We start from the raw sequence: 25,643 nt of genomic DNA, 5'->3' as shown, positions 1-25,643 counted from the left end.
ATATTCAGGACACTGGAAATCAAAACGTAGTTATTAATACTTATTCTATATAATATGATTTATTATAGGCTACCCAAGTATCCATGTTACCAACTACATTTCCAGTCCTGGAAATTACTGCCTGATATTATTTTGCGAACTGATTTTACTTTCTCATTATATCAATTATGAAGAATATGTATGATGCTTCAAAAACTCCATATCGAAATTTTCACAGCTGGTATTCAAATCCCTGATACCTGAAATGTGGTGAATATTGGAATGCTGTTTTTCTACCTACGCACATCGATATAACCAAAACTGTTGGATATTATCATTCAAAATCAGTACCTGCTTCCTTTTTGTCTGTACTTATGTATTTGTTTGAGTCTGATTTCTTACACATTATCTAGCTGTTCACAAGATATTTCCATCATCGTTATTTCTCCATTTTATCGGTAATATAAGAAATTTAATTCCGATCTAAAACCTTCGTTTCTTACCTGGTCTTCTAAAGCGTAGAAGGTGATATAATTATCTTACAAATATAATTATTTCAGGTGACTGAAATTTATTCAGATCCAAACAAAAACATTCGTATGCTACCTTAACAACTATATACAATTTCATGAAAATCCGTTGGAAGACTTATCAATTTTGTCTAATATATTTTTTTCTTGATCATAAATTTTAAAAAATTCAATATTGAAATTAACGATTAAGAAAAAAGAAATAGTTATTGTAGGAATATGTAAAAGATTCTATACTATGTTGTTGATGTAAGTCTTTAAGGGGTTAGGTATAGCTTACAGCAGTAATTTTTTTTGGAAATATTCAACATTTTTTCCCCTCCATTACTGTATCTTGTACAATAATGAAAATTGGTATGTGTAAAACACTGTTCTGCTGCTACATGAAAAAAAAATATTTTTACGATTTAAAAAACTATTTATATATATATATATATATATATTTTTTAATTCAAAATGATGCCAGTTTACTGTGCAGTGATGAAGCTTTTCCCTCATAACTCATAAACTTGTTAACTTTTTCATGTCCTCTCTCTTTTATTTTATTGCTGAAACTCATCTTTACAATATCATGCTCTTTCAACTACATTCCTTAATAAATAATATTTCTTTTTTATTTTGTGTTAGAAGGAAATACTGATATTTGATCATTTTTAAATGAATTTATTTTTTATGAGACAATCTATCAAAGGTAGAGAAGTGATCTTGCATCATATTGTAGATATGGCATGCATAAATCCACACAAAAAATTTCATCACAGAATGTTAGATAGTTTTTTAGTTATGTGGAAAACGCTTCATCACTGCACAGTGAACTGAATTTTGAAAAAAAAAAAAAACAAAACAAAAAAAAACAAACAAACAAAACAAAACAAAAAAAAAACAAAAAAAAATATTTTTTTTTTTAAATCGTAAAAATATTTTTTTCATATAGCAGAAGGACAGTGTTTTACACATACTAATTTTCATTATTATACAAGATTCAGTAATGGAGGAAAAAAATGTTGAATATTTCCAAAATTCTACTGCTCTAAGCTGTACCTAACTCCTTAATACATTCCAGTAAAAGAATTATGCAGTTGTGGGGGATAGTGAAGTTCTGCCAGATCTGTTCACCAGTATTTATTGAAGTCTAGTGAAGAAGTATAAAGAGAACAGAATACAAAGATAACAGAGATAAGAGTAAAGATAATAGTGAAAAAGAATGAAGTCGAAGAGAAGGAGGAGTAGATATTTCATGTAGCTATCTGGTATTTAATTAATTGTATATTTTATTATGTAAATGCTTTATGGTTTAAAAAAAATATTAGGCCTATACAAATTTGATATTATTTTTACAGGTAATTATTAGTTATTTTAATATTCTGAGTAGTGTTCTATAAAATGTAATGTATGTAGGCTATATTAAGCATGAAAATTTTTGTTCATTTAGCTTTTATAGTAGCTGAGATATAAAAAAAAATGCATTTCACTAAATTTTTGCAGGCCAAGTGTACCTTCCCATTTACTTTATCGTTCTTTGGCGATATAAATACTATTAAAGTTATCATTTATATTGTATTATTGAAACATATGGTCTGTACTGCTTTATAGAGCGGTGTCTTAAATAACACAGGCGTAGGCCTATTCTGATGACACATTTCGAACGAATCGCAATCCTTGATTCGACAACCACCTCAAAAAAAAGAAGTAAAATTCAAACGAGATAATGGCAGTAACGAGTATCCACGGCTATCATGCTGGTTGTCGGATCCAAGATCCTCGAGTTCAAATCCGAATGAAGGCGATGGATTTTAAATAGCCATAGGTTTTCTTTAGGAGGGAAATAAAGTTGGGGGGTCCGTGTTGTAGCTAGATTTATTTTACGTAAAACAAACCAGTCCCTGATAGAGATCTCGAGGCAGAAATTTTTGGTAATTTTTCAACATTAAATTTCCACGCTGAATGACCTGTGGAGTTAAGTGTGTCGTTAAATAAAACACTACTACAATTTAATTTAAGCAGTGACTCAGATAACATAAAGCAAAACCAATCAGTAGCGCAATAACGAGCGGGAGGTGTAAGCGGGTAAGATTTAACCCCTAAAAATTCAGAGATGTAAATAGTATAGTTTTTACCCTCTTAAATATTAGATATTATACAGGATAGTTTTTACCCTTCTTTCTGACCAAAATTTCAAACTTATAATTTATTTTAATGAGATGAAAGAAGTTCAAACCCACGTTGCTATAATAACAAAAATTGCAAAATTCGAGCCATTCCGACAATCACATGAAACGAATATTTTTTTTTATCTGATTCAAAACAACAACATTGAATTCAGAAGCAGTTTTAACATTGTTAAAGTCGGGCGCTCCACGTGCTATCTCGCGTTATGAGCTCATCAGTTTATTTCATTAGTGCTAATTTAATTAATTTGTTTTATAGTGTGAGATTTTGGTTTTTCTGTATACCAATTAAAGTTTTTTTTTTTATTTTAGTAGATTATTTTACGACGCTTTATCAACATCATAGGTTATTTAACGTCTGAATGAGATGAAGATTATAATACCGGTGAAATGAGTCCGGGGTCCAGCACCGAAAGTCACCCAGCATTTGCTCATATTGGGTTGAGGGAAAATCCCGGAAAAATTTCAACCAGGTAACTTGCTCCGAACGGGAATCGAACCCGGGCCACCTGGTTTCGCGGCCAGACGCGTTAACCGTTACCCCACGGGTGTGGACCCAATTAAAGTATTATTAATACTATGCTATTGCGATATCAGATGATAGACGACATTAAGATATATGGATCATATGGGGAGACAAAGAAGAAGGTAGAAAATAAGAAAAATTGGAGAATACTGGGTTTTTCAGTGAAAGACCTGCCCTTGGACAGAACACTATGGATGAATGAATGAATGCATGCTATAAGGAGATCCGTCACTAATTCCAAGATAAAAAAGAAGAGATAAATGAAAGATAACGCTAAGAACATAAATATCAGGGGCGTATTTTGCGGGCTACCGGCGGTAGCCCAAGGAAATTACAAAAGAAAAAGTTTATAATATAACATAATGTAATAATTTTGTATTATTAATTTTACCATAGTAATTAAAATTAAAGTAATTGTTAGATATATTTTGTGTAATAATAGGGTCAGCGGTAGCCCAAACCCTTTAACCAGTATACGCCACTGATAAATATGTACATATACTGTTCATTTCTTTCTTATCAGAGATGGGTATTATGTAATATAGGTTATTACCGATTACAAGATTAGGGTTATAATTGCTATACTCATTGTCAGAAGCGTGATAAAGGTATAAATAAGAATTTTTGTAACGTAATGTTTCAATATTATTTTTTCTAATTGTATACAGTTATAAAAATTAACATTTAATATGTGTTTCAGAAATATTTATTTCGAAACTACTGTATAATTTAATATGCATTTAACTTTTTTCATAATACAAATTTGCTCTAATCCCTCACATTTATAGCAAAACTTGTCATGAAAATTGCACACGACGAAATTCTTACCCCTTTCCCCAAACAAATTAAGTTGTTGTGCCACTTGAAATAATGTCACACACACAGGCCTATAATAGGCCTATACGATTTTCTTTATATATAAAATTAAATCAAACCTTTTCATTTACGTCCGAAATACGTTTATCATCGTCGCATTATCTTCTCCAATGATCTTAATGCTTGCTAAAGATCTGATGTTATGCGAATGAGGATTGTGGTCCTGTGGTCGAATTTCAACTAAAGTACCTGATGTTAGATTTCAGTTTAACATTTTGTGCGTCTCTACGATAGGATAGACTATATCACAGGTTCTTAACCTACTTTGGACACAACCTAAAGTTACCTGGGCGATAAAATTGCGCGATCCATGAACCTATTTTGAAGTTAAACAGTGCTGTTGTAATAAAAACAAGTAAATAAGTGTAGCAATTATTTATTAATATAATAATAATAATAATAATAATAATAATAATCCGTGATGCTACAGCCCCTGAAGGGCCTAGACCGACCAGCCGGCTGCTGGCCTCACGCCCACATGTCGAAGCAGAGGTGGACGATCATCCAACCAGAATGGAGGTATCGTGTGGTTAGCACGATGATCCCCCCAGCCGTTATAGCTGGCATTCGCAACCGGATTTCGCTACCTATCGTAGCTCCCCAAGTGCATCACGATGCTGATTTATTAATATAGAGTTGTAATATTTCATAATAACCAATACTTATAAAATATGATCATAATCCCAAGTATTTTAATTAACATTTCTTTAATTTTATTTATTTCGGGAAGCTAAGTCGACCCAACCCGAAAGCCATGGCGACCCTTGTTTGGGTCGCGACCCATAGGTTAAGAACCTCTGGACTATACTATACCAATAAGGTTCAGTGACACCATGTTATGGGAGTTCCATCACGCATCAGTGCAAGGTTTGTCTGGAATTCTCAAGAGGAAGAAAGAAAAAACCTCGTCTATTATTCAGAACGGTAAAATTATAGTTTGTAAAATAAATTGAAATTTGCGCATGTGCCGAATAACTAATAAATTTTTCAAGTGTCTCATAGAAGTATGAATTCTTATTTTTGTTGTTGATTTTGACATTTTCTCCTTACTTGCAAGATATTCAACGGAAAACAAGCATATCATATGCACCTACCTCCTTCACAAATTCTTCCGCCAATGAAAATACCAAACGCAGCTGTTCTAATGCTGTACAGAGTATAAACTGTGCAAGCAACGTCTAACTTCGATAGCTCTCGTCTCACTGTTAAGCGCCGTAAAGCGTTGTGTACAGTTATATCATCACTTGTCCAGTATCTCAGTGTGACCTTGACAGAGCGCAAATTTGCCACATCATTCGAGTGCGTAAAGACTCCAGTCCATTTCTGCATCAGTACTTCCCTTCAAAATGAGCACCTGAGTCCAGATTGTTACATCAGCGATCTTCTGTCATTTCGTGAGCGTGAGAAGTCCCACTAGACAAATAGCTGTAATTGTCATATGATTCAAGTATTATAAATCTTGACAGATCAAAGGTGCCTGCGATTAAAGAATTCTTGTCAGATTAGAAAAATATCCTACGACTTGCTGCAGTTTATATCGGAAGAAAGCATTGCATCAATGACTTCGAATGGCATATCTGGACGACTAGAATAGGTTGCTTTTAGTGGCGTACTGACAGATTATGAGCAAACAGAAATACCCAAAGGAGAAGAGCTCTTATGATAAAGGATATAACTTCAAAATACACCTTTTATAACATCAAGTCAATCCCATTTAGAAATGTATACGTGAGCAAATATTTACTGGTAAGATAAGTGAACTACACAAATGTAGCTGACAATACAAACCACAAAACATAAGAAATAGATTTTAATAAATTACCCCCGTCTAATAGTATGTGAGTAAATATTATATTATCATTAATGAAAATTAGCTAAATCGATGCCTGAGAACCAGACTGTCCAAATTTTTATAGGAAAGAAATCTGTGTTTCACTGTATTCCATGTCCTTGTCAGCATGTATGAATCGAACAAAATTGTAATATTCTTCTTCATAAGGTTGCTATGAAGGTATTCCAATTTGTTTCATGAAAGTTTGAGTGTCAGAAATTTAAAATAGCTCTCGTGAAAAAAAAAATAGTAAAATGGACTTGGAACAGTCTGATTCTGAGCCATCGAAATGTGTCACTCCTTACACTACCGTAGAAACAGATGAAGTAACTTAAAATATTAGTCAAAATTTTAGTGTCTATTACGAATTGTGTTTTGTGGTTATCTGCCAATAGTAATCCACTTTATGAAGAATGTGGAAGACAAGTCTAACCAATGAGATAAAAAAAATCGAGGAAAGTTGTATCGGAAACACAACCACAAGCTTTATGTGTGAATACTTCGCTGATAGGGTTGAGGCACTGATATCAAAAACGGGACTAGTCATGCAGACATCATTTTGAGAAAACACAAAATCTTCACAAACTGCATTGTACTTGCTTTAACCCCTTGTTATGGTAGTTTTACCCAACTTGGCCACATCTAATTGTCTCACATGAATTTATTTTTTTTTATAGAACTAAACAGTAGGTTTGGAAACTGCTGACATGTCCCCTTTTTGTTCTAAAGGAACAGACTTTAATAAGAAACGGCAAATAAATAACATTTGACAATCATTTTTGGTATTATTATATTACTACTGTTATATAGATGTTAAAGTACAAAATTGATGACAAGTCCCAGTTATTTTATCTCAGCGCCTCAATTGTTGTTAAGGTAAACGTCGTTAGTGACACTCAACATCATTCTCTTCTTTTCAGATACTCTGGAAACCCGATACATCATTGCTGCACTGGGACTCCTGGGGGTAAGTCACCTTGTATGCATTGAGAGTAAGCATGTTACTTGCTATAGTAATCATCTTGTTCTATCATTTTCTACCCGTTGTTTATAATCCTGCTCCCCTTTTCGCTGCATATATCTCAACATTGTGAGTTTTCTCGCTTCACACAATTTCACATGTAACTTGTCGATGCTGATTGTTGCTCAATTGAGATTGTTGCCTGGCTCGTTACAAATCGTTTGACACCAATGTGAACATTCTATCGCTTCACATTCTCCAGTTACATTACCTCGGCTGCCGCTCGACCTGCCAATTAGTGCCTCAACTTCTATGCTCCAGTGTATTGCTAGATGACGTCACCCCTTCCAACTTATGGTCACTTTGGGATACATTGTTCCTTCGTCTATTGAAAACCGTTTACTTCTTTGAAGTATATAATGTATTTTATAAATTATGAGCGCAATAAAACTCTCCTGAAAATGTGTCTGTCGACTTTCTGGGATGGTACCCTAACATTGGACCGGGTTTACAGACGTATTTGCGTCAAAAAGCAAGAATTGTGTCATGTAGTTATAGCCTATGTGCTTTAACAGCCTGACAAAAACAATACTCAAGTGCAGATTTTCGTTATTTTTATAAGATTTTTTCTCTTACTTTTTTATTAAGCTTTCTTTTATAGTATTTACCTATGTAGCTACATAATTCTTAAGGTAGATTTTCACCTCCTATTTTGGTTCAAAACTACGGAGTTTTGAATTGTATGTTAATTTAAATAATTTCCTTTCAGTTACATACCACCCAGGTTTTACTATAATAAATTGTAATACAGCAATGCTAAATAATAATCTGTATTTTGTGACAAACTTCAATCAGGGCAGCCAACTTCACCACAGTTTACGGTAGTAATTCCAATACAGCAATGCAAAATAAAATCATTATCTATATTTTGTGACCAACTTGAAATATTTATTGAATGTAAAGTGTGCTAGTGTAAAAGAAAATCCACAAACTATTAGGGATAATACGGAAATTTTACTTGAAGCAAGTAAAGAGATAGGTTTGGAAGTAAATCCCGAAAAGACAAAGTATATGATTATGTCTCGTAACGAGAATATTGTACGAAATGGAAATATAAAAATTGGAAATTTATCCTTTGAAGCGGTGGAAAAATTCAAATACTTTATTTTTTATTTTATTGGGTTATTTTACGACGCTGTATCAACATCTAGGGTATTTAGCGTCTGAATGATATGAAGGTGATAATGCCGGTGAAATGAGTCCGGGGTCCAGCACCGAAAGTTACCCAGCATTTGCTCCTATTGGATTGAGGGAAAACCCCGGAAAAAACCTCAACCAGGTAACTTGCCCCGACCGGGATTCGAACCCGGGTCACTTGGTTTCGCTGCCAGACGCGCTGACCGTTACTCCACAGGTGTGGACTTCAAATACTTGGGAGCAACACTAACAAACAGAAATGACACTTGGGAGGAAATTAAACACAGAATAAATATGGGAAATGCCTGTTATTATTCGGTTGAGAAGCTTTTATCATCTAGTCTGCTGTCAAAAAATCTGAAAGTTAGAATTTATAAAACAGTTATATTACCGGTTGTTCTGTATGGCTGTGAAACTTGGACTCTCACTTTGAGAGAGGAACATAGGTTAAGGGTGTTTGAGAATAAGGTGCTTAGGAAAATATTTGGGGCTAAGAGGGATGAAGTTACAGGAGAATGATAAACTTACACAACACAGAACTGCACGCATTGTATTCTTCACCTGACATAATTAGGAACATTAAATCCAGACGATTGAGATTGGCAGGGCATGTAGCACGTATGGGCGAATCCAGAAATGTGTATAGAGTGTTAGTTGAGTGGCCGGAGGGAAAAAGACCTTTGCGGAGGCCGAGACGTACTGTAGATGGGAAGATATTAAAATGGATCTGAGGGAAGTGAAATATGATGGTAGAGACTGGATTAATCTTGCAGAGGATGGGGACCAATGGCGGGCTTATGTGAGGGCGGCAATGAACCTCCGGGTTCCTTAAAAGTCAGTAAGCAAGTAAGTAGAAAAAACATTGTGCGATACACATTCGGAAAAGTTACATTTCTGCTCCTTGTGTGTTTGTGAAACCTAAAAAGAGAACCTTTACGAATTTGCCTCATAGATAACTACAGTATTACAGTACATGAGTGTTCGTGCAGGGCTGATTTGAAATTAATCATCGCTGATCGTGCACAATGTTCGAGGCTGGAACATTTTTCAAACGGCTGTCAAACCATCATAAACTCCCTGCAGAAACAAACCTAATATTGTCGAAAAGTAACTACCTAGTTCTAAGCGATTGGAGCCACGATGGAGTGCTGCATCTAGACACGGTAGGCACGTAATCGAAGCTTGTCTGCATTCGCATGTTGATTGCATCATTTCTTTGGAGTGCTGCATCTAGACCCGGTAGACACGGCAGGTCCCTCCTGATTCGAGACCCTACCTACTAGAATATAACACGTAATGGAAGCTTGTCTGTATTCACATGCTGATTGCATCATTCCTTTGCTAGTTCATAGCACACGAAATCAGACCTGACTCACCTGACTAAACTCGACCGACGCAATCTCTGTCTTGCAATGTCGCAACACGAGGAATTTGAGTGGCAAGTTACTGATTGTCACTTTTTTATTCGATCAGTCTTTAATTTTTTATTTTCGAATATTCAACATATTAATGATGGAAAACACAAAAAAAAAAAGTCCACATACTTCAAAAGTTCGATATTTGCATATTTTTATCAAATTCATAAATTCTAACTAAATACCTTATATTTCATATTATTTTTACGTTTGTTTTATAAAACATCAATATATGCACTCAATTTAATATTCGATCTGCATGCGTAGGCCTCGTTTCTGCTGTGTTTACGTCAGCCGTGACGAAAATGTGATCGTGCGCCGAGCCACTGTGTAACCTGCAATGTACATAGCACCTATGGAGGGAGGCAGACACCCGAAGAGGAAGTGAAGCAACTGTCTGACTTATTAACCGATTTCATTTTCTTTACGTCAAGCACTTAATTATAATTTTATACAGTATAAGGTTACAAACTAATGTTTAGTACGTGTAACGAAGAAAAAAATGAACAAAAAAACATAGGACACATTATCTCAACCTATTAATTGTCTTCAGAATGTCTCTGCGACAGAGTTTCAAAATCAGAAATTATGTCACTTACTGCCGGTCGTAGTTGATCACGAAGGAATTTGTCTGTCAGTCGTGATCTAAATTTGGTTTTTACTATTTTAATTGTTGAAAATAATTTTTCACAAACGTAAGTTGTAGCGAACATGCCTTCAACAGAGCAAGGGAAAGAACGAAGCTTCGGATATTTATTTTTTTGGCAAAGATTTGAAAGTTCAACATTTGTCAAGTCCTTACATCTAGCTTTCATTTGACATCACATAGTAAATCAGTGAGTTCAAATTGAAGAGCTAACCGCATTATTCGTACATCTGCTGAAAAAGGGTCGACGTACAGAGATGATGATGATGATGATGATGATGATGATGATGATGATGATGATGATGATGACGACAATAACACTTAACCTTTTAACGTTTCATAAGTAACATGCAGTATAATGCCGTTTTATGTTATACAACCGTTTTCCTCATAATACTCGTGAACAAATCATACATTTAATATTCTCATCATATTGACAGCAAAAAAATGCGTCTTCCCATCTTACTTGGAACTTTCGTACATGGTTTCGAGAGAGACATATGCCACTCTCAGGTCAGAGACAAATACAAATGGAACGGAGTTTGACTCCAGTGAGTGAGAGGGTGGGGGTTGGCGGAGGTTAGAAGCAAGCACAGCTATCACTGCGAGCCACAATGTCTCGCGAGTCACGTTCTCGCCGCGGCTGGTTTACGTCCTATGCACATTAAGATAGGGGTAAGAGTAGTGGAAGGTCACTTAACCCGACTGCTATCGGAAGATTCAGACGCGTTTTCCAGTGCTGCAGATTGTTTTCTTTCCAATGGGGTACAAAGGTAAAAGTTCGAATTTTGAACTGCGACAGCTTGTTGTTGTTGTTTTTCATCATGAAAAAGGTCGAACACACAGGGATATCGTTAGAATGTTGAATATGAAAAGAAGCACGATCGGTGACGTAATAAGGCGAAATGAAGGAGAGGACCGAATTGAATTCATACTGCAGACGTTCTATGATCAGAAAAGTGATCGCGCAACACAGCTAGCAGCAGAACCCGCAAGTAAATTTAGAAATAACGTGCATCCAGAAACCGTTCGAAAAGTTATACGACGGGAGGGGTATCATGGATTAGCGGCGAGGAAAAAGCCACTAGTCACTGAAGTCAACAGGAAGAAGAGGCTTCAATTTGTTAAAGACAACATTGACAAAGATGATAAATGGAGGAACAATGTAATTTTTGCGGACGAAAATCCGTTCGATGTGTTCGATTCAGGTCGTAGGTCGTAGGTTGTTGGTGTGGCGTAAGCCTAATGAAGATATGAAAAAAGAAAACTAGCAACCAACTGTAAAGCATGGTGGAGGAAATATTATGGTGTGGGGCTCCGTGTAAGCAGCTGATGTTGGAGAACTAGTGCCCCTGAAATGCATCTCTTTCTCTAGTTTTTCTCGAATTCTTTCTACGGTCGGATCACAATTCTCAGTTTTATAAAAATAAATAATTGTATACTTTTGAGAACACATAGAAACTGTCAATTTTTGCCATTGTTTTTTATGGTAACGTTTTTTTATTAGGAAACTGAAGGTAGATGGGAATGTTGAAGTGGACGTCGCTTTGCTCCTTTAACCTTTTTAATTTACGTACTGTACACACACCCATACAAAATTTTGTCCAATATTCTTTTGAGAAGATTAACTCCTTATGAAGATGAAATTATTGGGGATCATTAATGGGTTTTAGGACAGGCATGTCAGAAATCAGACTCTGAATGTGCAGTTATGTGCGCGGATCACCGGTCTGTGCGGACAGCATCATTTAAGGGTTGCTCTTATAAGTTCTTAGCTGGAGGGGTGTACAATAATCTATTCTGCGCTTCTAGGGTTGGATTAAATAGGCATTTGGACATTATAAATAGACTTAGCAGAAGGAAAAAAACACGGTTATTATTATAAGTGTCTATATTTGACAATTGCAATACAAAAAACTTTAGGCTTACTCAGTTATACTTGACCAAGTAGTGGTTTGTAAAGCATTATTTATTAAAATGATTTTTATGTAGTATTTGAAGAAAAAGAATATTGCAGTAATTTCGAAACAACAAAAAATGAACACAGTATTTCATTTTACTAATTATTTTAAATAATAGACCATATTCTTTCATTGTTCGTCAAGCATTATTATTTATTGGGACCATTGGTACACAAATGTTAAAGAAAATATACTCCCGATTAATTACATGCAGTAGGACATGATGAAGTTTTTACACTGAAATACTTTCCTTGCTGTATGTCAATATAAAGTAACATTAATATTAATAAATGATATAAATTAAGCTTAGAATTTAAATTCACATATAGTTTATTTAAAAAACGTTGAGAGCAAGTATCGACAAGTTGGAAGCGGTACTGAAAGAAATTAGAAGTGTAGTTCACAAGCTGTGAAGCGACGATATTCTATTTATGTCAGGTGTAAAGTTTTATTAATGTAAGTATATTAGCATAATATAGTGACGTGAGACGGAAAATTTGCCATTATATATTTTTCCAGAAAAATTTTCCGCCTTGCAAATAGTTGCCTTCTTCGGTCCTTACAACTTCAAGAGCCTTAATGTATTCCTCACAATATTCTCATCACTTACCAGCTTATGAAATGAAAGTCGTAAGTCGTCTAATCTTCGATGGCTGTTAGTACAGACTCTAAAACAACGCCAATGTCAAGTTCGTTTTGCCGTGAGAGTACTGATTAACTTTATTAATCTGATCTAAACTGTCACAACACTATTACCTCGACATGGTCTGATCAAAACCTTTCATTTTAAAATAATTATTGTTGGCTTAGGAAAACATTATAACAATTATGTTATATGATTCATAATTTTCCTTCTTCGTTATCTGTGAACTCACTTCATTTATCATAACTCATTCACAGACAGCCAAATCAGTACCCGTACTGAAACTGAGTTACTGAAACAAAAGCTAATATGCTGTTGCAGGTCTGTATAGCCCTTCGCGTTTCCCTCCAAGGCGATTCACTCCCTCCAGGTAGGGGAATAGAAAGTGCATATCGCACAGAGACTACTGCACAATGTGCAGGGTTTTGACATACCTGTTTTAGGATAATACGCGAGATCAATTATTGGTCAGATTGTTTTGTATTCGACAGATATTTGAGAAAAATGAAATTTTAAGGGCACAGTACATCAGTTATTCATAGATTTCAAAAAGGTATATGACTCGGTTAAGAGAGAAGTTTTATATAATATTCTTATTGAATTTGGTATTCCCAAGAAGCTAATGCGATTAATTAATATGTGTCTCGGTGAAACGTACAGCTAAGTTGTATAGGCCAGTTTTTGTCTGAAGCTTTTTCAATTAACTGCAGACTAAAGCAAGGAGATGCACTGTCACCTTCATATTTTAACTTTGCTCTCGAATATGCCATTAGAAAAGTCCAGGAAAACAGAGAGCGTTTGGAATTGAACGGGTTACATCAGCTGCATGTTTATGCGGATGAAGCGAATATGTTAGAGGAAAATCCACAAACTATTAGGGAAAATACGGGAATTTTACTTGAAACAAGTAAAGAGAGTAGATTTGAAAGTAAATTCCGAAAATACGAAGTATATGATTGTCCCTTGTGACCAGGACATAGTACGAAATGAAAATATGAAAATTGGAATTTATCCTTTGAAAAGGTGTAAAAATTCAAGTACCCTGCAGCAACAGTAACAAATATAAATGACACTCGAGAGGAAATTAAACGCAGCATAAATATGAGATATGCCTGTCATTATTTGGTTGAAAAGTTTTTGTCATCCAGTCTGCTTTCAAAAAACCTGAATGTTATAATTTATAAAACAGTTCATTACCAGTTGTTCTGTATGGTTGTGAAACTTGGACTCCCACTTTGAGAGAGGAACATAGATTAAGGGTTTTCGAGAATAAAGTGCCCAGGAAAATATTTGAGGCTAAGAGGGATGGAGTTACAGGAGAATGGAGAAAGTTACACAACGCAGAACTGCACGCATTGTATTCTTCACCTAACATAATTAGGGACATTAAATCCAGACATTTGACATGGGTAGGGCGTGCACCACATATGGGTGAATCCAGAAATGCATATAGAGTGTTAGTTGAAAGACATCAGAGAAAAAGATCTTTGGGGAGGCCGAGATATAGGTGAGAGAATAATGTTAAAATGGATTTGAGGGAGATGGAATGTAAATGTAGCGACTGGATTAATCTTGTTCAAGACAGGGACCGATGACGGGCTTATGTGAGAACGGCAATGAACCTCCGGTTCCTTAAAGCTCATTTGTAAGTATGCACACCCACGCCCATAGCGCATGCTGCTCTTTTCTTTCCTTTTTTTCAGGGGCATTTTTCGCCTTTCTAACAATAAAGTTGAAAACATTGTATGCTACTTCCCTTGCCTCTTATAGGTTCGATGATATAGATGGCATTTTCGGACAGCAACTTTCTGTGTATAATAACAACACTCTAACACATAGACCGGAATATATGATAATATTAATATTAATTAGCCACGCCTTAAAACACTAGCAAGTCTCCTCATAGATATAGAAACACCAACACAATTTTCAAATGTTACAAATACTGTAAAGCTAAGCGACCAGATGTGTTACAACTGGTCCGAACATTTCTCGCCCACCCGCTGCATTTCTTTATAATGGTCGAGCAGAGGCAATTCTGCAATGCTCGATCTGTAAACACTTGAATAACTCAATAATAACCCGGTATCTGAATTGGAATCCGGTGTGGCTTAGTGGATAGAGAGTCAGCACGTAGAGTTGAAAACCCGGGTTCGAATCCCGGTGCCGAAGAGAATTTTTCTCCGCTCCACCGATCCTTCATCACATGATAACACAGAATTCCTTCACGGAAATATCATATGTAGTTCGGTACAACGCAATAATATATTATAAAATCTTCCACCTGTTTTACTGCTTAGTAAACATCTTGAAAATTTAAAGAAAATATTTTTACTATCACTAACGGAATCACTTCCGACTGCTTGACTGACTGGAATCTTTTGCTTTGACTAAGAACCTATCCAATGACACCTACTTTTGTCTCGTTTTGAGGATATTGCGGAAATGTGGCATTGCGTTGTCGTTAAACAGATTTATCGCATGCACTGCTACGACCTTATCAGAGTGGTGAATTTGAACACAATTTTGTACTGCTTCTCGCTTTTTACACACCTCTTTAATCTCATTTGTGGCTGGTATTGCAAGACATCCCTCGTTTACAAAACAAAAAAGTTTCCTCATTGTTCGTTCGTTTTGCAAAACACTTGCAAACCAAGTTACTCATAATCCAAAGTTTTACTGTACATAATTTCCAATTAAATGGAATTAAAATACTGTATATGAGAACAATTTGTCAAATAGCTTAAACGATAAAAAGATACTAGTTCCAGAAATATTTTTTTCTTATTCAGGAAAGCTGAAAACATGTATTCCAGTCAAAATCTTGAAACATTTCTTGCAGAATCACAGTAGTCTACTTATTCTTTATACTTCATTTATTGAGGATGTAAAGATCATAGCTATATAGCTATCAAATATTCCGAGTTTGTACAAATTGCAATTAAATGCTTTTTAAGTTCACTGTTGAGACAAACTGAAAAAAGAACTTAGCATTCTTCATCCTGTGGAGTAGATGCTGCTCATGGAGTAAGTTAATAATGTAATGTCTATGTAGAAAAAATAATGAAACAGACATTTTTAAACAATTTTATATCCTGTTTTAATTACCTAATACAAAATGTGCATAATGGAGACTAATACATAAACAAAATATAATATTAAAAATAAACATTATTTATTACTGGTATGTCTATACATTTACTTTAAGGTCACTTTTCTGAGTTTACGTAACGTGTTTAGAAGAGTCCCTACCTCTATTTTATACATGTGATAAGAATCAACCAGAAATTCATAGATCATCAAAACTGTCTATTTTATTATTTAACATCACAGTCTTTTGATCTAAATTCTATAGCTTTTTGAAAGCCAATCTGGTTTCTCACTTATCCAGATTTGGTGTTGAATCTATCTAGTATAATTTCTCGTCACTACTTCTGAAGCCATAAAAATAAAATATTAACTAATGCGAGGGAACGCCGAGCACAAAATCCGCAATTACTCCATATCCCATATGATTAAATAATGAATTCTTATATTAATGCACATACTGAACTAATCGCCGGACAAGATATTTTACCTTACAAATATTATACACTATTCACAACTCGTACTGTTAAATGCAAAACAGGACAGTTTTACTTTTTAACCTTATAAAATATGTGTTAATTATATCATAGCAACAGAACGCGTCCCATTAAGGACTACCGTGTTATGGCATGGACTAAATTCACTCCCACTTAATGCCACTCATCCTGGAACTTTGTATTACCTTCAAATTTGGCGTGGACAATAAATGCTTGGTAAACTTTCCCTGGAGCCTTCTTAGTCAGGGACAATTTTCTTCAACGTGCAATAAATGTACGATGCGGGCCTCCCGGATTTTCTTCCTTTCCGGATAAATCAATACTAAGGATTTTATTGCTCTTAAAATTATAAATCATCGAGCGAGTTTAAACCCTTGAACTTCGGATTCATATGCAAATATAAAATATGGTGATCATAACACCAGCGAGGGTGAACTGACTCCGATATTCTCCTCTCCCTTTCGTCACTGAGGGATTAAAGAAGTGGCTCGTGTATTGTCTCTGACGTCATTCGGATCTGGAGTGTAGGGACCGAAAGCTCTGATAAAAACTGTAGATATGATTGATTTTATATGAGAGAATATTGATTTTTCTCGCATCAATTGTAACTAATTTGATTCACTTTTACTTATCACGAATTTGTCGTCCGCCCGACTGTAACCGGTGATTGTAGGTTCTTTGGGGAATTGTTATTTTTTTATTATTTTTAAACTTTTGTATTTTCAAGATAGACAAATGTTGGATGTTGGTGAGTCAACTAAAAAATATTAGTCGTAATATTAAAGCTAATGTTATTATTAAGGATATATTAATTGTTCTGGTGAAAATACACGGAAAAAGTCATTTGTGATTAAACATTAATTATTGAGAACAGAAAAATGAAAATGGAAGGTGTTCAGTTAATGTGTCGAACTTTTAACTCCACCGCTGTAAACAATTACCCATTCTATAGGCACTGGCCTGAATAAGAACGTGACAAGATATAAATGTATGTGTAATATAGCCTAAATTCAATTTTTTCTATTTCACAGAGCAGTAAAGAAAAGAGGAAAGGAATTTACAGTGACGATAGCAGCGTCAAATTAGCTAGGAAAAAAAGAATATAAAGTGTATTGCATTATTTTTTACTGTATTTGTTCAGGTCCTCTCAGTGACCTTAATCCTAAATGGTGCAGGGGCAATGGTGAACCCCGACAGAGGAACGGTTGAGGGTTTTGTGTCGCCCTCAGGTATGCTCAACAAGAACTCCTGCACGATAGATGTGAAGAACAGGAAGACGACGCTCCGGGCTAGCACCTCGCCCAAGCACATCCGCTTGCCCATGCCGAACGGGATCATCCATTCATCCTTGACCAACTTTCCGTCCGCATCCAGGAAGCGTTCGGGTCTGAACACCTCGGGGTCGCCCCAGTGTTCTTTGTCTTGGAAGAGACTGTACAGGACCACCAGCACCATGGAGTCCTGTTGAAATAATGAATAGTATGACATATGGGTTCAAATTCAAGGTGGAAGACGGTGACTGCGGTAGGGCAGCAATTACCGTTCTTCTGGGTTTGGCTGGAGAGGTTGAGGTGGTCTACTCAAAGGGGACGAATTTGAAGTACCGTATTACTGCATCCGTTACAAAAATGACTCCAAAAGAAAGCAGTATAACCGGATCAATAGCAGTTGAATTATAAGTATAGAGTGAGAAAATTCACGTGCGCTAAGACCACCAATAAGGGCCAATTATGCTTCTTCTAGAATTTAATTCTGGACAAAATGGCCGGCAATTTTCGCCAGGATGGATTTATACGTGTTGTAATTGTATGATACAGACGTTCCAATTTTACTTTCGTTCAGAAAGAAGCAATGATAAGAATTTTTATTGCCGGATTTGAACCATCGAACCTCAAATTTAGCACTAAACATGTACTACTCTCTTTTGTTGGTTGAAGGGAGATGGGATAAGTAATATATAGTGGTGATATTTTTTACAACATGATTTTATGTACTATCCGCCACTGAATTAAGTTTTTGATTGAGAGCGATGCATGGACGTCAATCGTGTCTAAAAGTTTTGGAGTGAGGTTGACGTCATACTTTTCCCTTCAACCGAGTTTGGCATGTCTGCTATAGGCGAAGTTACAGTGTTGGTACTGTTTACAAGCAGCCGGCCCATTACCCGTTTCCTATGGCCGTCACATAATCACTGCACTATTCGATAATATTACCATCGATACCACTAATAATAATAGTAATGCTAGTATTCGTATGCAGTAACGATTCCATGTCTGTACTTCTAAGGTGAATATATAGCCTGAATGCTGACCTCGATCCTTTCCGTCCACTACACTGACCCAAAAGACACTTGATGTTAGTATATAGATGTCATGTGAATTCCAGCAACTTACGGTCGTTAGTTGCTGTTTACTGTACACCGTGTTCCGCTTAGAGGGATCGAGAAATAAGTGCTAATTTAAAGTATAAATAATGGTTTTATAACATAACTTTTTGTATAACTTGATGTAAAAACGCTTTGAGTTTCGGAGAATGGTCAGTGCAACTCGATGTGTGCGCCTCGAGCTACCCTGAAGACATCTAAAGGTACTCAACCTTCTGCCAAGTGTTCTATAATATTTGTGGAGTGATTAGAGCAGCTGCATTTATAATGCGTTGTCTCAGTTTTTCCAATGTGCCAACTGTATCACGTTGGTACACAACACTTGTCACAAAGCCTCAGAGGAAGGTCAATGGGCGTCAAGTCGGTTGACCTAGGTGGCCAGGTAAGGGTTCTCCTCTTCCGATCAACCTACTGGGAAAGTTTGCATTCAAGGAGCCACGCACTGCTCCATAGTAATGGGGTGGAGCACCTTGTTGCTGAAAAACCGATTCTACAACATGTCCAGATACACATTCCCTGTGACTGTTGCCTCGATGAAGAAGAATGGTCCAATGACGGAATGTTCTACTGAATGGCGCCAGGCTTGTTTCCACGGTAATTGCATGAACATGCAATTGTTTTTAAACCATTGGTGCATAAACTTGGACAGTTTCTGCATCTTGTCAGATGTATATCACAACTATATCTTCATCTTATTTTAAATGGTGAGCATTTATTTCTCGATCCCTCTAAGCGGGACACGGTATTTGTTTCCCTTAAAAAGTGGGCAATGCGTCATGCTGACCACATGAACATGGATTCTCTTTATATGTGAATTATGTTTTTATGTTTAGTTGAAAATAATTGTTTCACTGCCTACTTACTCATAAAACATAACTCAGATTAATTGTCATTGTACCGCAAATAGTGATAAACTGATTGCATAAAACGCACATTTTCGCAATTACCCTACATATATATATTATAAGAGGTCCACACCTGTGGAGTAACGGTCAGCGCGTCTGGCCGCGAAACCAGGTGGCCCGGGTTCGAATCCCGGTCGGGGCAAGTTATCTGGTTTTCCCTCAACCCAATGCGAGCAAATGCTGGGTAACTTTCGGTGCTGGACCCCGGACTCATTTCACCGGCATTATCACCTTCATTTCATGCAGACGCTAAATAACCTGAGATGTTGATACAGCGTCGTAAAATAACCCAATAAAATAAATAAATATTATAAGAGAAGGAACATGGGACAAGATTCCATTTCCCTTCCGGAATGAAACTCGTTTCGCTGTGTCTGTAACTAGAATCGCTACTGTCTGAAATACAACAAAAGTCTTCACGGTGAACCCTCCAAAACAACATCATTGTGCAGAAAACTTGGTTTTACCTTTGGAATCAAGTACCCATTGATGTAGGTATCCCTATCCACGCAATGCGGTGGCGTCATGGGTGCAATGGAACACAAACGGAACACTTCTGTAAGTACCGCCTCCACGTACGGAAGTCTGCAATAAATTGCACAAAATGTATATTATATTTTTAATTTTCTCGGTTAATCTTTTGGTACTGAAAATATGTAGTGCCGCTGTGGAATATGAGACCATATAATCTTAAATTATGTAAATGTTATCAAAAAATTGCATAATTGGGACAGGGTTAAGTTTTTTTCAAATTTGAAAACAGACCTATATTTTGAGACGCTATTAAGTGACATAAAAATTACTCAGAGTTTTTGCTTGATAAATGCGGGGGACAAAATTTATTATTTGAAACCCTGTTTGTAGTCTCACCTTTCCAACCATTTGGGGTCCACACCTGTGGAGTAACGGTCAGCGCGTCTGGCCGCGAAACTAGGTGGCCCGGGTTCGAATCCCTGTCGGGACAAGTTACCTGGTTGAGGTTTTTTCCGGGGTTTTCCCTCAATCCAATACGAGCAAATGCTGGGTAACTGTCGGTGTTGGACCCCGGACTCATTTCACTGCCATTATCACCTTCATATCATTCAGACGCTAAATAACTTCAGATGTTGATACAGCGTCGTAAAATAACCCAATAACTCAACCAACCACTTGGGAAAGTATAATTTATGTCATAAACAAACATACAAAGGAAATTATAGTGAGATATTTATTTAAACAGTGTTCTGAGTTTAATAAAAAAAGAAACATTTATGTTCTGGAAGGTTGACCTCCTGGATGGCATAAAATGTATTGTTCAATCCAAAATTTCACGACACACTCCATGGGACTGCGCGACACACCGGTTGGGACACCTTGCCAGAAATAAATCTCACCATCACAAATCACCATCGAGATAGGTAATCGAATCGTTAATAAAATTAACCGACTCAGAAAGGTACCACTTTTGGGTTAATGTGAAGTTATGTACTGCAGCTTTTATAAACAAGCTAATAGCACGATAATGATGAGCAAATGTTGAAATATGTAACAAAGTAGTACTTGGGTCTGTCTTCGAGGGACGGGCGCCTGTCCCTTCCTACTACGGCGTCCAACTCGTTCCGCACCTTCTTCTGAACCTCGGGATACAGCAGCATATACATCAGGCAGAAACCCAGCGTGCTCGTCGTGGTCTCCCCGCCTGCAGCGAACAAGTCTAGGCAGATCGTGATGAGGCCTTGCTCTGGAAAATAAACAAGTTGCCATAGTTACCGTTTAATAGTTTGTTCATTTACTCACATTAATTATATACGTCTTTAGGCTTTCATGGTGGCTATGATCAGAATTAGGCTTTTAAGTATTCCACTGTCCTGGAACTTTACAAAAGCCTAATTCTGAAAACTCATTAATTGTTTGATTTTCATTAGAAAGATTTCCAGAAATGTAATAACGTAAGATAATGTAAGATCAGTTTTGTTTCTCGAGATTCCCAGTGATAAGTTCTACATGTAGCGATCGATTCTGACCAAACCCGACACTTAAAAATGTTATTCAGTTCCAAGTCATCAATCCTTTTCTTTGAATCCAAGAACGTGGTCCCGATGAATGATTAAAATCGGTTTTTACAACGTAAAATTTTAACTGTTGCTCTATTTCCTTAAACTAGCAAAATTACAATTTTAAACAACGTTATGTAGTTAAATGTGAATAGGCCTAATACTCATAAAAACAAGCTCCGTCCTATCTGTTGTCAGATAAACTGAGGAGTGTCTTTTCTTTAAACAAGTGACTGGTGTTAACACATTCTGTGATAAAAATTTACAACTCCGTTACTACTAGAAGGCTTCTACAGTATGTACTGACCCCTGGCGGGGTCTGGATATGTCGTAGCGTACGTTAACCTCGCTACTTAAGACGTGTATAAAATCGTACCTTATAGAAGATACTGGAAATGTCGTCCACCATCGGCTAAACAAGCACTGTATCGGGAAAGCACATTCTGTTAAGTTCGGCAACTGTAATGTTTCTGATTTCATTCGTTCTACCAGTGTATACGATATTAAACCTCAAAATAATTAAAATGCTCAATCTGAGAACAATGTAGAGTAGAAAAGTGTGTTCTACTCGTAAAAAATCGAACCGATTACACTGAACAACAAATTTTTACTTTTTGTCTTGCTCCGAAATAAAAATAGGTGAATATTACTAATATATATGCCCTAAATCTGAATTTGAAATCCAAATTGCCCCATCACGTACCATTTTCCGGGGAAAGTGAATTAATTTTCTTTTATGAAAACAAAAGTGGCTGCTGGCAGGCATGCTTTCTCCCTCTACATTCTGCACGACGCGTGCATATTCCGATACACTCCTAACCCATTACCCATTTCAGCGAATGCTGACGACCACTGTACTAAAAGATATGAAATCTTGTGAGTCTGCAGTTGATCTGATATTAACTTATATTATTTGTTATAAGAATACAAATTACCGATATGAAAACGAACCTACGTTCTTGACGTGATGAATTTTTATGCAGTAGAATAAATCATGTTAGAATGGATCTGAACGCTGCCTTGCTTTACGACAATTACCTGTGAACGTGCTATCTGGATGGTTCTGTTTTCTCATTTCCCTCAAGTAAACGTCAATTAAGTCCCTCGGGTTATTCTGGTCCAGTGTTTGTTCATGTTCTTTGATGGATAGCTGAAAATGAGCACACATTACACTATAAAACAGGCAAGAATAGTAATCCTACGAATAATCTGTTTTCAGCTCGATCACATGTATCCACAACCTATTTTAAAATATAGTACGGAAATAAAAATAAATGGATTTCATTACACTTCACTTTACCCAAGTGTGTACATTCAAATAAGTAATGATAATAATGTAAATACTTCTAAAACCATTAGGCTCTAATCTTGGTTTATCCAAAATAACAAACATTTCCTTGCTTCAGTCTCGCTCTGGCCAACCATTCAATATCTGGTTAGTTTTTAATAGGCTCAAATATTTCGAGAGAATAATATAATATTGAAATGGCCGGATTAAATTTAGATACCAGTTGTACATCTTGTCCAGATATTTAGCAATAACGCTCGATTATTTTTTTGTTTCTGAAAATATAGCTAAATATATTGAAAATAGAACTAGAAAAAGTATAGGTAAACATTTTACAATATACGATATAGGGAGAGAGATTTATGTGAAAAAAATGATCGTTAGAAAAATTTTAGTGCCGTGAAATAATGCTAAAGTGTACTTATCAAGCAATTTCTTGCAATTTAATTATGAAAAGCTACAGCCTAAATAACGAAAACTTAAAGGATATCGTAAAAAAATGAGAAAGAAGTTGGGCTAAAATATAATTTTGGGCGCAGGTAGATACGTAATTTTAACATGAAGTTCCGTGGCTGAATGAATCCCTCGTGGCTCCAATATTATGAAGTCTATAAATTTAATATTCCATAGTACTCCATTTTACTAAAACTGTCTGCTTGTAAGTAGATTTCAAACATAATATATGCATTCAATATGGATCATATGAGGAAACAAAGAGGAAGGCAGAATATAGGAAAGACTGGAGAAAGCTGAGTTTGCAGTGAAAGCCTGCCCTTGGGCAGAACACTAAATGAATGATATACATTCAATTAATTACTGTGTTCCAAATTTAATGGGATTTCTGGGTTGTTATGCATTTTTAAACGGGATGACTTCTGAACAAACAAAAATGCCTTTTTGCCTTTCATAACGCAAACATTTCTACTTTTATTTATTATCAGTAGTGGTTCTGCCGATAAGTAAGAACAAGGAAAATTTTGTAACAAATTGGACAAAAAGAAGCATCCGTACCTTGCAGATATATACTCTGAATTAGCTCCGCTGATCAGCAAAAAGAAACAGAAATGCCTGTCATTTGACTTACTCTGATGTAGTTCTGCAGATTCACGAGGGTCTCCTTGAATTTGGTGAATCCTGATAGGCCTGGGGCAATCGTCATCAGTATAGGGAATATGTTGATGATACCTCCCGTGGGATTGCCCGAGCGGAAGTTCATGGTGAGCCTGTTAAGGAGATCCTTCAGACGTTCATCGTTTCGGTCGTACCTGGTACCGGCAATCATGCCCCACAGAACGTTCAGGGTGGGCACGCTGAACAGCCCGGTCACCTATAGCAAATTCAATTTCTGCAGTAAGTTGTATTTGTTTTATAGGTGTTCAGCCGTAATTCTCTATACATATACTGCATAAAACATTCGAGGTGCTAGGTTTTGGTCCTACATAGAAAACTTCTCAAACAACACCAGAATGTACTGTAAGGGAAAGGGTACACAAAAAATATCTGCCAGCACCAACTGAAAGCAGCAAAAACAGTTTATCGCATTTGATTACTCGTGAAAGTGACGATGGATAATTCCTCACTTGTACTCAGACGATATATATATATATTTTAAGTAGGTTATTTTACGACGCTTTATCAACATCTTAGGTTATTTAGCGTCTGAATGAGATAAAGGTGATAATGTCTGTGAAATGAGTCCAGGGTCTAGCACCGATAGTTACCCAGCATTTGCTCATGTTGGGTTGAGAGAAAACTCCGGAAAAAACCTCAACCAGGTACTTTGCCCCGACCGGTAGTCGAACCCGGACCACCTGGTTTCGCGGTCAGACGCGCTAACCGTTACTCAACAGGTGTGGACGATATTTGTTTTAATAATAATTCTGGATACTTGAATTTTCGTTATTCATCCCTATGAATCCAGTTGTGTAATTCAATTTACCGACAGTCGTTGTCCAGGATGCGTCATAGGAGGCTGACCTACCCTACACTGGCGATGATGAAGATTTGTTGGGATGTCACAGGGGAATTGGAGCTTCCAGAGAAGAACCCTCTTACTTGGACCACGAGCTTGCCCAACACAAATCATAAATCGTGGGTACTTTGGGGATTGAAAAAGAGTCCACTGGATTATGATTCCAGAGATCTAACCACTGGACCACCGTGGCGGCATTCGAATGATAACAAGACACACACAGTTCAAAAAACACTGGTCTCGTTCAGTTTACTTAGAAGTTACCAGTATGAAGGCTTAATAATTTAATAGAGTCGATCTAAACGATCAAATTGACTCGTCTTGTAAGTAGAGTCCACTTATCCTGCCTTGGATTTTCCATAGTTATCCTAATTCCATAAGATATATGTTGTGATACGATGTAAAAGAAAGGACCACGAACGAATCTTACCACCCCAAATACCTTTTGAATTTGCAACACATAACATTGTAATTTACTGGCAAGAAAGCATTGGTTTTAGGAAATGAGCGAAGGACAGTCAAAAACAAATCTTAGCTGTTAAAATAATTGGTCAGCGAATTCGAACGAACATGAAATTTTTTCCGATGCTCACCTTTTCGCCTGCCTATGTTATGGCGTGGTGTAGGAATTCGGAGTTTTCTGCCTGTCTTTAGGGATACCAGTTGAATTATTCTCAACTTGACAGGCTTTTCTCTATTAACGTGTTGTTTAGTCAACTGCCAGAAGACAGGTTAGAACCTCATA

At 36.4% G+C, this 25,643-nt stretch overlaps 1 protein-coding gene across 1 annotated transcript in view; it reads right to left on the bottom strand.

Annotated features, from left to right (window-relative positions):
- LOC138692740 (uncharacterized) overlaps positions 1-25,643 on the bottom strand; it is a 55,037-nt gene that overhangs the window by 15,153 nt on the left and 14,241 nt on the right. Inside the window, exons 5-9 of the mRNA XM_069815933.1 lie at positions 24,011-24,253; positions 22,677-22,788; positions 21,145-21,325; positions 20,073-20,190; positions 17,458-17,778 (exon numbers count right to left, since the gene is read on the bottom strand). Coding sequence (XP_069672034.1) covers positions 17,458-17,778; positions 20,073-20,190; positions 21,145-21,325; positions 22,677-22,788; positions 24,011-24,253 — 975 coding nt within the window. The remainder of the gene's footprint in view (positions 1-17,457; positions 17,779-20,072; positions 20,191-21,144; positions 21,326-22,676; positions 22,789-24,010; positions 24,254-25,643) is intronic.

This window comes from Periplaneta americana, chromosome 17 (genome assembly GCF_040183065.1).
Source record: "Periplaneta americana isolate PAMFEO1 chromosome 17, P.americana_PAMFEO1_priV1, whole genome shotgun sequence".
Taxonomy (NCBI): Eukaryota; Metazoa; Arthropoda; class Insecta; order Blattodea; family Blattidae; genus Periplaneta; species Periplaneta americana.
This window is presented reverse-complemented; position numbering and strand designations above follow the sequence as displayed.